The sequence below is a fragment of the Sciurus vulgaris genome (assembly GCF_902686455.1).
Source record: "Sciurus vulgaris genome assembly, chromosome: 5".
Classification (NCBI taxonomy): Eukaryota; Metazoa; Chordata; class Mammalia; order Rodentia; family Sciuridae; genus Sciurus; species Sciurus vulgaris.
In genome coordinates, this window is record NC_136465.1 from 113,764,104 (window position 1) to 113,781,606 (window position 17,503).

At 41.2% G+C, this 17,503-nt stretch overlaps 1 protein-coding gene across 1 annotated transcript; it reads left to right on the forward strand.

Annotated features, from left to right (window-relative positions):
• The first annotated feature begins 14,091 nt into the window (after positions 1 to 14,091).
• DAZAP2 (DAZ associated protein 2) lies at positions 14,092 to 17,166 on the forward strand. Its single transcript, XM_079139832.1, has 4 exons — positions 14,092 to 14,239; positions 15,201 to 15,319; positions 15,690 to 15,935; positions 16,885 to 17,166. The coding sequence occupies exons 1-4, from the start codon at positions 14,227 to 14,229 to the stop codon at positions 17,011 to 17,013; spliced, it is 507 nt and encodes a 168-aa protein (XP_078995958.1). The 5' UTR covers positions 14,092 to 14,226; the 3' UTR covers positions 17,014 to 17,166.
• The last annotated feature ends 337 nt before the right edge of the window (positions 17,167 to 17,503 follow it).

Here is a 17,503-nt window from a genome sequence, read left to right on the forward strand (position 1 = left end):
AAAACTTTAATATAAACTCTATTTGATTGTAAAGCATCATTATCTGTACAATAGTTTGAACCCATTTTATGGTCCTCTAAAATGCTACATGGCATGGTATTACAGCTCATGGGCTTGTTGTTTGGTCTACACTCTGGTCTCTCCCTTTGGACTGTAAATTCTTTGAGCACACCAGTTGTGACTTACTCATCTGTATTTCCTGCTGCTCTTTATGTGAACAGTGGGCACAGTACTGCTATTGAACTTTGTAACACAAAGGCAGAAACTCCTTAGTCTATGTGACTCAATTTGGTGTGGCACCTAGATAGATCAGACTCTGCATGAGAATGTATATCAGAGATAGTTTAAAGAAAGACATTTGATCAGAGAAGCTCAAGGAAACACATAGGTAAAGGGAATCAAAGTTTTCTTTGGGAAAAGGAAACCTTTAACTTACATTGTATACACTTCTTCATTGCTTAAATAGCTCAAGAACATGTTACTTTTTGTTTTATTTTTTTATTGGGATATAACATACATATAGGAAAGTACACAAATCTTTTTTGTTATTTGATTTTTTTTTTTTTTTTTTTTGGTGGTGTTGGGGATTGAATCCAGGGCCTCACGAATTTTAGGCAAGTGCTCTACCATTGAGCCACATCCCCCCAACTTTTGTGCTGGGAATGGAAGCCAGGATCTTGCACATGTTATGCAAGCACTTTACCACAGAGCTATAGCCCCCGCCCCCAAGATGTATTTTTTAAAATTTTTAATTCACACATGGTAATTGTACACATTTATGGGTTGTGACATTTCAACACATGTATATAAAATGTGTCATGATTGATCAGGGTAATTGGTAGTACTAGTGTGTGAACCCAGGGATGCTTTACCACTGAACTACATCCCAGCCCTTTTTGTTTTTTATTTTGGGGCAGGGTCTTGTTAAATTACCAGGCTGTGTTCAAACTTGCAACCTTCCTGCTTCAGCCTCTGGAGTTGCTGAGATTACAGGTGCACTACCATACCCAGCTCTTCTCTCCTTCCTTTCAGGACTGGGATCAAATCCAGAGCCTCCTGCACACCAGGCAAGTGCTCTACCACTGAGACTAAAGTACACAAATCTTAAGTGCACACCTTGACAAATTTTTACATATACATCTATGAAATCACCACTCAAAACAAGACAAAGAGGCTGGAATTGTAGCTCAGCGGTAGAGCACTTGCCTGGCAGGTGTGAGGTACTGGGTTTGATCCTCAGTACCACATAAAAATGAATAAATAAAAATAATGGTATTGTGTTCATCTACAACAAAAAAAAAAAAAAAAAAAAAAGAAAGAAAGAAAGAAAAAAATCAAGACAGAGAAACTTTCCAACACGAAACTCCCCTGGTGTTACTGTAAAGAAACTTCCAAAGTAACCACAATTCTGATTTTTATAACATAGCCTAGTTCTGCCAGTTCTTGAACTTCATCATATAAAGTTTTTTACTTGTTCTTTTTAGTTATACATGACAGTAGAATATATTTTTACATATCATTCATCCATGGAGTATGATTTCCCATTCTTGTGGTTGTATATGATGTGGAGTTTCACTGGTCATGTATTCACATATGAACTTAGGAAAGTTATGTCCAATTCATTCTTCTGTCTACATCATATAAATTGAATCAAATAATATGTACTTTCTGTGTCTGGCTCCTGATGTTTTTGAAATTCATTCATGTCATCGAGTGTAATTTTTTAAATTGCTATGTTGTTTTTAATTGCATAATTGTACCACAGTTTATCCTTTCTACTATTTTTGAGCGTTTTCATTTGTTTGGTTCTGATTTTTGGTTCTTATGTGTAAACTTGCTATGAACATTCTCAGACAAGTCATTTGGTGAACATATGCACTTATTTCTTTAGGGTAAATATTGAGGAGTGGAATTTCTTTTTTTTTATGTGTAGAAGTAGATTTATTGTAATAATAGCATAAAAGCTGAAAGAGATTAAATTTAATTAAATTGTTATAAGTGACTTGATTGGAGGAGTGTAATTTCTAAGCTAAGGGTGTATGTTTAGCATTTGTAGATGCTGTTAAATGGTTTTCTAAAGTGTTTGAACCAATTTGTTTACCAGTAATGTACAAGAATTCTAGTACCAGTAGCATGAGTTCTAGTTATTCTATGTCCTTACCAATACTTGCAATGAATATATATTATTTTTATAATTTAAAATCCCAACAATTGGGCTGGAGGTGTAATTCAGTGGTGTAGTGCTTGCCCACCACATGCTAGGTACTGAGTTTACTCCCCAACACTGCAATAGAATATATAAATAAATGACCAAACAGGCCAGGCATGTTGGTGCATACCTGTAATCTCAGCAACTCAGTAGACTGAAGCAGGAAGATCCCAAGTTTGAGAGGCCAGTCTGGGCAATTTAGCAAGACCCTGTCTATAAATAAATAGATATATAGGGATAGGGATGTAGCTCAGGGTAGAGTGCTTGCCTATCATGTGTGAGACCCTGGGTTCAATTCTTAGCACTGTAAAAACAAAATAAAACAAAACAGCATAAATATTTCCATGGGATAGTTGAGAAGATATTGCCAGTAGCTTCTTTTTGCTTCTCATACCAAATAAAACTCTTCAACAGGATCCTCCATATTTTCTTTTTCTCCTTCACTCTAACTTCCGAGCTTTCTGAGATTTTATTTAGTCAATAATTTTTATTATCTACTATGTGTAAGACACTGGACTGGGTGCCCTCCATTGGAAGACAAAACAGACTGGTTTCTTGGAATTACAGTAGACTTGAAAAACAGACATAAAACAAAATAATATGAATATACCACTACAAATGTTGATTAAGACAACAAGAAGGGGCTGCGATTGTGGCTCAGTGGTTGGGTGCTTGCCTAGCATATGTGAGGCACTGGGTTCAATCCTCAGCACCACATAAAAATAAATAAAATAAAGGTATTGTGTCCATCTACAACTAAAAAAATTTTTAAAAAGACAATAAGAAGTATGTGAGGGCAGGGAAGACTCCTCTGAGGAAGTCCTATATAAGGGAAGACCTGAAAGATGGGATAAGGAAACTGAAAGTGGTTTAGTGTGGCCATATCTTAGTCTGTTTGCCTGCTATTTAAAAAATATTATAGACTGGCTGTCGTATAGCCAAAGAAATTTATTTATCCCCATTGCAGAGACTGGGAAGTCTTAAGATCAAGGTGTTGGCTGATTTGATATCTTATGAGGACCCACTTCCAACTTCATAGGCAGTCATCCTCACATTTAGGAAGGGAGACTGGGAAGCTCTCTGGGTTCTTTTTTTTTTTTTTTAATTTTTTTAATTTTTAAAATTTTTTATTTGGTACTGGGTATTGAATCCAGGGGCCCTTAACAATTGAGCTACATCCCCAGAACTTTTTTATACTTAATTTAGAGACAGAGTCTGACTAAGTTGCTTAGGGCCTTGCTAAATTGCTGAGGCTGGCTTTGAACACTTGATCCTCTTGCCTCAGTTTCCCTAGCTGCTGAGATTACCAGTGTGTGCTACCACACCCAGCTCCAGGTCCCTTTCATAAGGGCACTAATCTCACTTCTGAAGGCCCTGCCTTATGACCTAATCACCTCCCAGAGGGCCCATCTTCAAATACCAATCACATTGGAGGTTAGGATTTCAATGTATAAATTTGGGAAAACAAACATTCAGTCTGTAGCAAGTGGGAACATGGCAGTAATGGAGAGAATCACACCAAACGAGGTTAGAAAAGGTGGGGTAAGCCCAAGTCATGTAGATTTGGCCATATATTCCTCTATTCTTTCAAATTTATTGGGTCTCTTTTTGCTTTGCAAACTCTGATAATTTTACCTCCTACAAGAAGCCTTCTTGAATAATAGCACATTGTTCCAATTAATATTATTACTTTAGTTACATTATTGTTCCAATAACCTCATCATAAAATTTGCAATTTCCAGGTCACTTACTGTTTTTTGACAGTGTGTGTACATGGTTTACCTGACAGATGAATGTCAAGGCCTTATGTTTCTTCTTTCTTCTGATGTCCTCCAAGCACCCAACATGGGAGAGATGCTTTCTTAATGATAAGAGTCTTCCTTGGTACTCTGTCCAGAAAGCTCCTGGAATTTAAGTAGAAATGCCCTGGGTTCCTATCTGACCTGACTTGAATGAACCCAGTTCCAGGTCTTCTAAAACTTGTTATAAATCAACCAAGTTCATTTTTGTGTGGGGGGTGCTGGATATTGAACCCAGGGCCTCATGCATGCTAGGCAAAGGACTTTACTACTGAGCTGCATCCCCAGACCAAAGCAACAAAGTTCTCCCAGGATTCATGCATATTTTCCCACACACTCGCCTCCCCTCCAAAGGCAAGCTCACCCCTCCCAAGGCAAGCTCACTCCTCCCGCCTCTAACCACCAGATTAGAGGCCCCCACTGCTGTTGCTAATGGAATAAGGCTAGGGCAGGTGGAACTGAGTGGAAGGCAGGTCTGCAGGAAAGCAAACAAAAACCCTCTCAGTTGTGAGGGGAGGAAAAGCAGCAGTGTCTTTCCAAGGACTTCTAGGAGTTTGCATAAAAGAAGGAGGCAGTTATCAACCATGGCTGGTCATACTGAAGTCCTGTGAGGAGAATGGGCCATGGAGGAGAAGGTCCCTGAATGCTGTTAACAATGCAAGAATATCTTAAGATGAGAAGCCAGGGTCTGGGACAACTTCCATATGACAAGGAATATGGCTTATGCATGCTCCGGTTTTTGTAGACTTCCACCTCCTATCCTGAAATGCATACAGCATTTTATTCTACTTAATTTTAGCAATGATGTAAAATTGTATTGCTGGGCTGCTGTCACTGACTCTGACAGATTGCCCTACCAGCTGAAAGGGTAAATATGGTTTTCAGTTTTTTGTTTTTTTGTTTTTAACTTTCCGTACAGTAAAAAGGTGAGGAACATTTTAGCTCATAAATTATTTACCAAACCTCACAGGCATAATAGACTGTGTGCATATTCATCAGGCTATCATCCATTATTCATAAGAAGTTCACTTCAACTGTTAGAAGAAAATGAGGTTGTTGATTGAAATGCTGAAGAAATGTGGGCTTTTGTCCTCCTCCCTCCTTTCTTCTCTCTGAGTAAGTCTGGAAGTTTCCATAAAAAATGATATTATAGGGAAAAAATTATTCCTGGCATATAGAAGTATTAATAGAAGGAAAGAAAGCTTACAGTAGGAAATAAATTGGCAGAATCAACTACCATTCATTTAACATGAGCAGATAAAGACCCCTGACTCCTGCTTTCCCAGGCACTGTGCCCAGGAAGTGGCCAAACTGGTTCCATTTCTTGTAACAAAAGAGGAGCTTCAGCAAATCTGATAGAGTTATTGTTTATATTAACTAAGATACTGGTTGCATTCTATAGCTTAAGAAGTATTTATTATTATTATCTTATTTGATCATCACACCAGGTCTTCAAGGTAGAAATAATTTTCAGAATGGAAAAAAACAGAAACTCAGAAAACACAAAAATAGAAAATGGAAACTTACAAGTTAAGTGACATGTCCAAGGCCACATAGCTCATGAAGAGCAAAAGTATGACTGAACTTGAACACAAATTTCCTTCCATATCCCATATTCTTTATATTCTGTCTTCCTAAGTCCTCTGAATATTAAAGACACCATTCCCAAAATATAGGCATTTCATATTTTCCACTGATTTTATTATTTTTCTTTTTTTATGTTTATTTATTTTTTTCAGTACTGGGGATTGAACCCAGGGGTGCTCTACCACTGAGCTACATCCACCTTTTCAGGCCTTAATATTTCAAGACAGGTTCTCACTATATGCCGACATTGGCATTGAACTTGTAATCCTCCTGCCTCAGCCTTCTGAGTAGCTGAAATTACATGAGTGTGCAACTGCACCTGGCCAGCAGTTTACATTCTTTAAGTCATGGTTTCCCTATTTGTAAAATGGAGATACTTTTGTGAATAGGATGATGTAAAAAGATTCAGGAGTCAGCATTTCCCTCCATCTTAAGATTCACCTCTTTTTATTATCTTTAAGGAGCCAGAGTGGAGGCAAGATTTGTCTCATGTCTGTCCCTGAAATCTTCTGCTTGAGCCTCTCTTCTGGGCCCTCACTTGGTATCTGGTCTCAGCCTGGAGTTCCTGGTTTGGATCCTTTGGATGAAATGCAACTGTACTCACAGTGGGACATAGGTATGAATTCTCCCCATTATAACTGTACAAAGTTGTTTTTTTGTTTTTTCAATACTGGGGATTGATCCCAGGACTTGCACATACTAGGCAAAAGCTTAACTACTGAGCTACATATCCAGCCCCACAAAATTGTTAAAGTTGTTCTTTACTGAAGCAGTGAGGGAAAACTGAAAAGAGCTCAAACTGTACATTTTAAATGTGTGTAATTTGTTGCATGTCGATCATACCTCAATAAAACTGTTTTAAAAAATAATATTGGGCTGGGCACAGTGGCACAACATCTATAATCCCAGTGACTTGGAAGGCTAAGGCAGGAGGATCTCAGGTTCAAGGCCAGCTTGGGCAACTTATGGAGGCCCTGTCTCAAAATAAAAAATGAAAAGGGCTAGGGATGTGGCTTAGTGGTAAAGCACCCCTGGGTTCAATCCTTAGCACTACTACTACTGCAATAATAATAAAAATAATAATAATAATAATAATAGGATGAAGAAGAGGAAAAAAATTAAAAAATGATGGCTAATGAACTCTTCTAATGTGCCTTGGGCAAAATAAATGCTAGGTGGAAAATTACAGCAGAACTCAATAAATGCCACATGGAAACGAATAAGCTGTGGTATAAGACTCAGGAAACAATGTGACTGCTATGGTTTGGATATGGTTTGTCCCCCAAAGATTTATGTGCTGGAAGCTCCTCTCCAGTGTGTCAGTGTTGTGGTGGGACCTTTTAGAGGTGGGACCTAGTAGAGGGTGATTAGGATGGGGGCATCACCCATGCTGTTCTTTGGGAGTAAGTCAGGTCTTATGTGAGTAGACTCTTTTGAGATGGGCAATTGTGAACCCAAGCTACCCTTAGTACTTGTCCCTTTCTGAATGTGGCCAGTTCCTTTAGGCTTCATCATGTGACATAGCCAGTGGGTCCTTACCAGAACACTGGCACCCCAGTCACCAGAATCAAGAGCCAAATAAACTTCTTTACAAATTATCCAGTCTCACCAGATGTAGTGGCACACACCTGTAATCCCAGCAGCTCAGGAGGCTGAGGCTAGAGGATTTCAAGTTCAAAGGCAGCCTTAGCAATTTATTGAGGCCCTGAATAACTTAGTGATACCCTGTCTCAAAATAAAAAATAAAAAATGTGCTGGGGGCTGGGGAGATAGCTCAGTCGGTAGAGTGCTTGCCTTGCAAGCACAAGGCCCTGGGTTCAATCCCCAGCACCGCAAAAAAAAAGGAAAAAAAAAAAAAATGTGCTGGGGATGTGGCTCAGTGTTAAGCGCCCTGGGTTCAATCCCTGATACCAAGAAAAAAATATTACCCAGTCTTGGGTATTTTGTTATAGGAGTAACAGACTAAGACAGTGACTTTTTCCTGCTAGGCTCTCTAGTCTCGTTAGTTGGACTGATGAGAATGTTTTAGTGTGCCTTTACTGAACACTTTTAATGTATTGTGCTCTTTGCTTATGTGACTGGAAGAACAGAATAACTTCCTATTTCCCAGCCTAAAGAGGAAATGTGGAGCTTTGTGTAAGAATCCAGTCAGGCTTTTTGAAATAACCTTTTCAAAGCCTTAGCTGGTCTTCGTGTCACAAAGGGAACACATTACAAGATATATGGCCCAGAAGTGGATCCTGCTTTCTTATTCCTAGCAAGTCACTATAGGAAAGGCTCAGATACTGCTCTGCATAATGAATGTAAAGCACCAACTCCACCATGGCTGGGGCAGCCTAGGAAGTCTAAGGGGGTCTCTTCTTTTTTGGTTTTGGCCAGTTTTTCTCCCTGTGAAATCCCAACCCATTTGCATTATAGGACTTATTAAAAATGCAAGTTAAATGAAGTGATATCAATGCATGCCAAAATGTGCTGGTTTGGGGTTTTGATTTCATTTTATTCTTGGTGTGTGTGTGTGTGTGTTCCAAAAGTTACCCAGAGCATTCAGAAGAGCAGAGCTTTATCTGTGCCTCAATATGGCCAGGGGACTGAAAGGGATACCAGTTTCCCATAGAGAATTCTGCTGGACAGATTGCCCAAGCTCACTCCCACAAGGCCACTGTGGAACCTTTTCCTTCACACACACACACACACACACACACACACACACACACACCCCTTCCCACCCTCTGAGGTGTTGTCCAGAATCTAAACTAAACCATCAGATTTGGAGAAATGTCCTTCTTGGGGTAGCTGAGGGACCAGAAGGAAGAAGCACCTGGGGCTTTCTAGAAAGGAATGGAGGTTTGAAGGAGTTCCTGAGGAGGGAAGTAGACCTGAGGACAGGAAACCAAGTTATGATCATATGATTAAGCTAAGCACTTATTAGCATGCATGAACTCCTGGATTCAACCTGTGGAACTGAGGGGGAAAAAACATATAGAGAAGAGTCTCACTTCATCTCTGTCTACCACCCCCAACTCTCCTACCTGAGCCTGTAAATACTTTCATAGGTATTTTGTATATCCTTCCAGAATTTCTTTAATCAAACACTAAGGAATAGTCTTGGTTTTTCTGCTCTTTGACATAAAAAGCATCATATTATGAACACTGTTCTGAACCTGTCCATTTCTTTTTTATTTATTTAGTGTTACTTGGCATTGAAACCTGGGGTGCTCTATCGCTGAGCCCCCCCCCCCTTTTTTTTAAATTTGAGACAAGGTCTCACTAAATTGCTCAGGCTGACCTTGAACTTGGGATCCTCCTGCCTCAGACTCCTGTGTCTCTAGGATTTCAGGAATGCACCACCACTACTGGCTTCCCTTTCTCATTTAAAAAATATCTTGGAGAACTTTCTCATTCTTTGCTACACCCACATAGTATTTCATTATCTGTATATACTAAGAGTTATTTTACCAGTTTCCTATTAATGGACACATAAGTTATTTCTAATCTTTTGCTATTACAAATAATGCTGTAATGAACAACTCTATACATGGCAGTGTTTCTCCCGAGTGCAAATAAATCTTTAGGAATCATTCCCAGAAGTGGAAATGGTATGTTTACAATTTTGATAGATATTGCCAAATTCACCCTATAGGGGTGATACGAATTTACATTCCCACCATAAATAAATCAGAATATCTGTTTATCCACAGCCCTGAAAATAATGTTAGCAAACATTTGGATTTTTGCCCATCTGATAATGGTATTTGTGTGGTTAATTTGCTTCTTTCTTATGATGACTGAGGCTGAACATTATTTCATATGTTAGGAGGCCATCTGTTTTTCCTTTTCTGTGAACTATCTGTGAATATTGTTTGCTATTTTTCCTAATGTTGATTATATGCCTATTGATTTCTAGGAGTTCCTTATATGCAGGGATAGTAGCTCTTTGCAATATGAATTGTAAATATCTCTTTCCAGTTTGTCATTTGTCTTTTGACTTTATGGAGTTTTCAACCTTGTCATTATTCCTGTTAATTAATCCTGGACATTAATCCTGATAGTCCAGTTGTTTCTATCTCCTAAATCAATCTAGAATTCCCCCACTTCTCTCTACTGCCACTTCACTAGGCCAGTCTGCCATGATCCCTTTCCTAAATGAGGAATCTGATAGGGATTAGATTCTACCTCTTGCCCCCATTTTCTTTCTTTTTGGTGATATGGGGGCACTCTACCACTGAGTTATACCCCCAGCCCTTATTGCTTTTAATTATTTATTATTTTTAATTTTGACACAGGGTTTTGCTACATTGCTTTAGGGCCTTACTAAGTTGTTAAGGCTGGCTTTGAATTTGTGATCCTTCTGTCTCAGACGTCTGAGTTGCTGGGACTACAGGCATGTGCCACCATGCCCAGCTTACCCCTTTTATAACCTATTCTGCATTCTATGACCAGAGGGATTTTTTTTTTTCCTGAGTCGTTGTCTTGTGTGTGTGTGTGTGTGTGTGTTTGTGTGTGTGTGTTGCTAGAAATCAAACCCAGGAAATCACACATGCTAGTTAGGTGCTCTACCATTGAGCTACATTCTCAGCTTCTTATCATTTTTAATTGGTGAATTATAATTTTAATTTTGAGGCAGGGTCTTTCTAAGTTGTTTAGGCCTCACTAAGTTGCTGAGGTTGGCTTTGAACTTGTGATCCTCCTGCCTCAGCCTCCTAAGCCGCTGGGATTACAGATGTGTACTGCTGCATCCCATTGCCAGAGGGATATTTAAAAAAATGAAAACAGCCAGTATGCCTGTAATACCAGCAACTTGGGAGACTGAGGCAGGAGGACAGCAAGTTCAAGGCCAACCTGGGCAACTTAATATGATCCTGACTCAAAATAAAATAAAAAAGGGCTAGCTCTGTGGAAGAATGTCCCTTATTTCAATCCCCAGTACAACAAAAAGGAAAAAGACATGATCCTGGATCACCAGTGCACATACCCATCAACCCACACACTCAGGAGATTGAAGCAGGAGGATTACAAGGTCAAACTGGACAACATAGTGAAACCCCTTCTCAAAAAAAGGCTGGGAATGTAGCTCGGTGTGCAAGGCCCTGGATTTGATTCCCAGTATCCTCCTCCAGCCTGTTCTACACAAACAACATGCCACTTTCCTGGCTTAAAAGTCTTCAGTGACTTGTCAGTGCCTAGGATAGACTCCAGTGTCTTCAGATGGGCTCTTACATGGACTCCAGGGCTCTCATGCAGATTCTGCCTCCTGTCTACCTGTTCAGCTTCATTTCTTGCCAGTCCTCACTAGTCCTTCCCAGTGTGTTCTGGCCATACTGACTTATTTTCATGCCCTTTCTCTCTATAAGCCCTCTCTCTTCTCTAGGACTTTGCATAAGTTATCCCTTCTTCCAGGAATTATTTTCCACTTGTTTTAACTTCCACTCACCCTTCTGATTTCAACTCAGACATAATTTCTATTAGGAAACCTTCCCTGAGCACAAAGAGATTGGGTGCCTCAACCTGTGATTTCACAGGCTTTTCCAATGCCCAGGTCTCAGGTGATAGATAAAATACCCAAAATGTTGTAGAGGAGACTCTGACCAACCTAAGGGCAACTTGAAAGAATGGGAGCTCGGTCCAAGATGGTTCTTGGGTGCCAATGGTTAACCCATTAGTCATTGGACCATAGAGAGTTCCTGGGAAGGACCATCCAATAGAAATATCTAAATTTACCTTTTTTTTTTTTTTTTTTTTTTGGCAGTATTGGGGATTGAACCCAGGGATGCTCCACCTCTGAGCTACATCCCCAGCCCTCTTTATTTTTTTCATTTTGGGACAGGGTCTTACTAAGTTGCCAAGATTAGCCTCTAACCCAGACTACTGACCCAGACTCCTGATAGCTGGAAATACAGGAGTAACATTTGATATTTTAATATTAGTAGAGCCTGACCAGAGTTTTCAAACTGATTATTAGAGCTGTCCATTTCTCCTTCCTCTCCCTTTTGTTCTTTTTCTCCCCTAACACATTAGAGCTGGAGGTGAAACAAAGACAGTGTGACCTCTTTGGCAGATGATGAAACTGAGTTAAAAACAATGACAGTAGATCTGAATTTGAATGCTGGCTCTGTAGCTGTGTATTCAGTTCAGATACTCTCCTGACTGAAATATAGTTCCGTTACCTGCACCTTCCTCAGAGACTGCTGTGGACATTAAATGAATGCGCCTGGTGCAGGGTCTGACTCATACATAGTAGGGAATAAGTGGGAGCTGATTAAATGAGGATCAAGGTCAATTAATTAGTAGCAGAGTCTGTCCCCTTACCCCAGATAGGGTCTCATTATGTTGCCTAGGCTGGCCTGAAACTGGATTCAAATAATCCTCCTGCCTCAGTACCCCAAGTAGCTGGAACTACAGATGTGTACTACTGTGCCTGGAAGAACTAGTGTCTTGATACTGAGTCTACCTCCTGAGCTTTTACTGACATGGACTACTACGGTGAACACAATTTCAGGGGCCCTGAGGTCCCAGAAGGAGACATAAGGGAAGTTTCCTTTCTTCTGTTCATTCCTTTATTTTCTAAGTTCCTGAGCACTGAGTAGGGGTGAAGGTAGATTAGTGACCTCTCCCATTTCCAGGCTTTGAGTTGGGATCACTTTTAGGATCTGACTTGGAAAAGTTAGGATACAGAAAAGATTTGCCTGGTCTAACTTCCAAGGAGTTATTCATTAATTTATTCATTAATTACTGATTACAAACTTCATGTTAAGAAAAACGCTAGGCCCTGGGGATGACAGTCCACTAAAAAGAGTGTTTTTCAAACTGTAGGTTCTGACTTGTTAGTGGGATGTAAAAAAACCAGAATTGACAAAAAAAAAAAAAAAAAAAAAAAAAAAGAAAATACCACAGTATACTGTACATAGAAAGATAAATACTAATGTTGCTCCAGTTATAGTTATAAAAATGTGTACTACATCATGATTTAAAGTATATTACTATAGATTTTGTCAAAAAACATTTGCAAGTCCATGCATTAGGAAGTCTAATGTCTGGCATTTTAAGTGTTTTACAAATAAGTATTGAATGAGTGAATGTCTTTACCTATCAGATGTTTAGAAGTCTTCTATTTGTTTTTGTACTGGGATTAAACCCAGAGGTACTTTGTCACTGAACTACACCCCTAGCCCTTTTCATTTTTATTTTGAGATAGAGTCTTGGCACATTGTCCAGGCTGGCCTCCTTTTGAGATCCTCCTGCCTCAGTCTCCAAAATCACTGGAATTACAGGTGCTCAGCTTACTCTTCAAATATTTTAGTCATACTAGGCAATATGTGTTGATTTAAACAAAACAAAAGCAAAACAACAAAAACACTGACCTGGGAACTGGGAGCTATGACACAAAACATGATTCTGTAAATTGCTTGTTAATGTGTGAAGGTGGGGCAAATCTCTTTTGATTAATTCTCTAATTTTAAAACCAAGAATGCTCAAACAAGTCCTGCTTGCCACAAGGACTGTTGTAAAGACTGAAGACCAGGTGACAACGTGCACTTTCAGAGTGCTCTGCAAACTGTAATGCAATACAGGAGACAAAAGCAGGGGTTTATCCAGTTACGGAGAGTATGGGTCTTTTTATTGGTTTAATTACTAACCAGCAAATATTTATCAGGATTCTAATGTTTATTAAGGGCTTTTATTTCCAAAGTTCTCCCTTCTTAGATGCTTTTCCGCCTATTTTTATTACAATACAGAATGTAAACCCCATGAGAATATAGTGTTGGGCTGTTTTTACCTCCATCTCCTTACTTGTGCATAACAGGTACTCAGCAGATACTGAATGAAGAAAGGGAAAAAACTTAATTGCTGCCCTAACAGATGTCATACTTACCCTTAAGGACAATTAAATTTGAAGTGAAGCAACACACAAGTATCTACAAGGCACCAAGTCAGGTCACCTGTAACAGGTGCCAAAGAAAGGGCAGGGCCTATGAGAACAGTGCTAGCTCTTATGGGGCACCGCAAAACACAAATCCTTCCTTTAAGCGAAAAAGATAGGGACACGCATAAGTAACCATCCATAGCCAGTAGCTGGTACAGGGCAGCAGTCACGAAGGGTCTAGTCAAGAAAGGAGAGTGTGAAATGGACTAGCAAAATAGATCTTTCCGGAGCTGAAGCTAAAGCTGGGTTTGGAGGAAAATAAACGCGAAACAGACCAAGGCTTGGGGAATATAATATAGGCAGTTTGCAAAAAGTGTATAAAGTGTCTCTTGTGGAAAGATTGCCAGGTGAGGTGACCTTGAATTAGGGAGTAGGCAGAAAAAGGTTTCGGGGAATGGTTTCATCGTCCTGCCTCTGAGCGTCCGACCGAGAGACCCTGTCTTGAGACAATACCTGTACATATCTGGTTTTCCTCCAGTCGAGGGATGGGGACGGGGTGAAGGACTAGAGCGACTGGGCGGGGGCCAGGGCCCCGCCCTCGGGGAATGGAGGCCGGGTGAAGGGGAGGGGCTTCCGGCGGCAACGGCACTTGGGCGTCGGGTGACGCCAGGCGGGCGGATCGTCACGTGACACGGAAGTGACTCCTAACAGGAAGAGGACGAAAAAAATAACCGTCCGCGACGCGGAGTCAAACCGGACCCGCAGCCACCATGAACAGCAAAGGCAAGGATGGGGAGCGGTTGGGGCCGTCGTGGGGATAGTGCGGACCGTGAGCGAGTGGGTTCGGAGCCCAGGGTCAACAAACACTAGGCCTGGGATGGGCTGCGCCGCGCCCCTCGGCGGGCCGCAGTCCTGGGGGCTGCACCTGACGCTTTCGTCATTCCCTAACTACCACGGTTAGCTCTCTCCCAGCCCTTTCGCTCTTAAACTCTGTGGCGCAGTTTGGAGCTACGGGCTACGGTGTGTGTGGGGGGGAGTCTTGTAGTGATGGACGTCCACAGGAGCAAATAGGGAGCTAGAGCAGGGATTAAGGTGGGCCAATGGAGAGCTGGCAGAGGCGGGGCGCCCCGCTCCAGAACAACAGGCAGGGCACGGAGCTTAACTAGTGAAGTGCTGGCGTTGGTGGGAGGCCGGGGCCTGCAAGGACTCTTTCCCCCTTCCCTTCGGTGGCGAAGCTAGAATTTTACCCCTGGTCCTGTGATTGTGCCGATGTATTTGTCAGAACACAATTCCTTTCACTTTTTCCCGGTCTCAGGATTCACTTCCATTCACATACTCTCTTTATTTGGAAGTCGACCTTGAATAAGAATCTGCGAGGTAAATAATTAGAACCACTGTTACTTACAAAGTCTGGGTTGGTTACAGCTGGACCTGTGAAGATTTCTCAAGAGCAGAAGCACACTTGATACATCAGCAGTGCAGAACCTCAGGAACAGGTCCCCAAGACCTGTCCTGCATTCCGGAGGGATCTGGGGCCCATTTAGACTTTCCATTTACATCAGTATGCTAGTGGGCACAGTGCCTTTCCTGTCCAGTCAGAACCCAGCACCTTCCATTTATAAGGATACAAAGACAATGCTTATTTTCTTGGCTTCAGAAGTCAGGCCCTCTGGAGCGGTCAGTAAATCTGCACAGTATATCCTGCTTCATTTTGGTGGCTCTGTACATTTTTTCTTGTCCTCAGGTCAGTATCCAACGCAGCCAACCTACCCAGTGCAGCCTCCTGGGAATCCAGTATACCCTCAGACCTTGCATCTTCCTCAGGCTCCACCCTATACTGATGCTCCACCTGCTTACTCAGAGGTACTTCCAGTTTTATCAAACTTGAACTAGTTGAGAATACTGTTGGACCATATTTTCAGTCTAAGTCTGATCTTACAAACAGAAGTGTTCACATGAGTAATCTAAAAATCCAGCAGTTTGTTGGAATTGAGAATGCATTATCTGATTATCTTGTGTTATTCAGCACAGGTTGGGATTAAGAAGATGAGTTTGTGGGCTTTTAGCCTAACACTGACTATAGCAAGAAAGGATCCAGAATGTTGAATGCCAGTGGAAAGATAACTTGTATAACTCACAAAAAGTGTAATCTGCACAAGAATTGACTTGATAAACAGATTTCAAGTAGACATGTCACAAAGTAACATTTTGCTTTCTCTTCTGCCTGTTTTAGCTCTATCGTCCGAGCTTTGTGCACCCAGGGGCTGCCACAGTCCCTACCATGTCAGCTGCATTTCCTGGCGCCTCTCTGTATCTTCCCATGGCCCAGTCTGTGGCTGTTGGGCCTTTAGGTTCCACAATCCCTATGGCTTATTATCCAGTTGGTCCCATCTATCCACCTGGTTCAACAGTGCTGGTGGAAGGAGGGTATGATGCAGGTGCCAGATTTGGAGCTGGGGCTACTGCTGGCAACATTCCTGTGAGTATGACCTTATTAGAAGAAACTAGCCCTTGTGTATTTTAACATTCTGAAATGACTTCATATTCTTACCATCCCTGGAAAATCATTGCCAGTACTAGGGTGACTACTGCTATCCAATAGGTAGAAAGTGGTCAAAGGAGCAGGAGAACTGTGGCAAGTGATGAGCATCTGGCGCATTCACTGGGGTCTGAGTTAACCAGATTCCTTTGTTTTCCTGCCTTATGAGTTCTACTTGCTGCTTTTCTAGTTCATTTTGGTACAATGAACAAGTCTAGTAACGTTACTCATTCATTCCATAAGCATTCACTTGATATTTGCTGTCAGCATAGTATTGTATTAGGAACCTGGATGATTAAAAAAGTAGAATGCATAATCCCTAATAAGTAGCTTTTAGAAAGACAGGGATTTTAATTTTCAGTGTCTGCTGCTTAGTTCCCCAGTGCATGGGATTTAGAGTCCACATGGTTCTGGCTAAGGCCATCTACTCAGGAACCATATGCTAGAGATGAAGTGGAAATTGTGTCATTAATGAGCCTTTAGTTAATCCAGTGATCTAGTTGAAAAGTAGAAGGCTGGGGGTGTAGCTCATTGGTAGAATGTATGTTTAGATGTTCAAAGTGCCTCAGCCCCCCAAAAAACAGATCCTGTGTGTTCTATCCCTGTTTGGGGTATATGAGTGGGAGTAATATTCTACCCTGAAAATGATTGTGGAGGCTGGTACCCATAGACTTCATCTTGGAGCGAGAACTCTTTGAATGAGTGATAGGCTCCCTTTCCTGTTTGTGTCTTAGGTCCATAGAGAAAATAGACCTGCTTTAGAACTCAAAATTGGTGGCAGAAGTAGCTCCTTAAATACTTTTGGTTAGCATTCTGCCATCTTCCTAAGGAACTCCGCTTCAACCATGTCTCCTACCCTTTGCCCATTCTACCTGTCCTTTCTTTTCAGCCTCCGCCTCCTGGATGCCCTCCCAATGCTGCTCAGCTTGCAGTTATGCAGGGAGCCAACGTCCTTGTAACTCAGCGGAAGGGAAACTTCTTCATGGGTGGCTCAGATGGTGGCTACACCATCTGGTGAGGAACCAAGGCCGCCTCTGTGCCGGGAAAGACATCACATACCTTCAGCACTTCTCACAATGTAACTGCTTTAGTCATATTAACCTGAAGTTGCAGTTTAGACACATGTTGTTGGGGTGTCTTTCTGGTGCCCAAACTTTCAGGCACTTTTCAAATTTAATAAGGAACCATGTAATGGTAGCAGTACCTCCCTAAAGCATTTTAAGGTAGGGGAGGTATCCATTCATAAAATGAATGTGGGTGAAGCAGCCCTAAGGATCTTCCTTTAATTCCTCTGGAGTAATACTGTACCATACTGGTCTTTGCTTTTAGTAATAAAACATCAAATTAGGTTTGGAGGGAACTTTGATCTTCCTAAGAATTAAAGTTGCCAAATTATTCTGATTGGTCTTTAATCTCCTTTAAGTCTTTGATTTATATTTCTTGTTAAATGAGACGCATTAGTTGTCTGCCTCTTTCTTTCCATCCTTTGCCCCACGTGCCATCTCCAA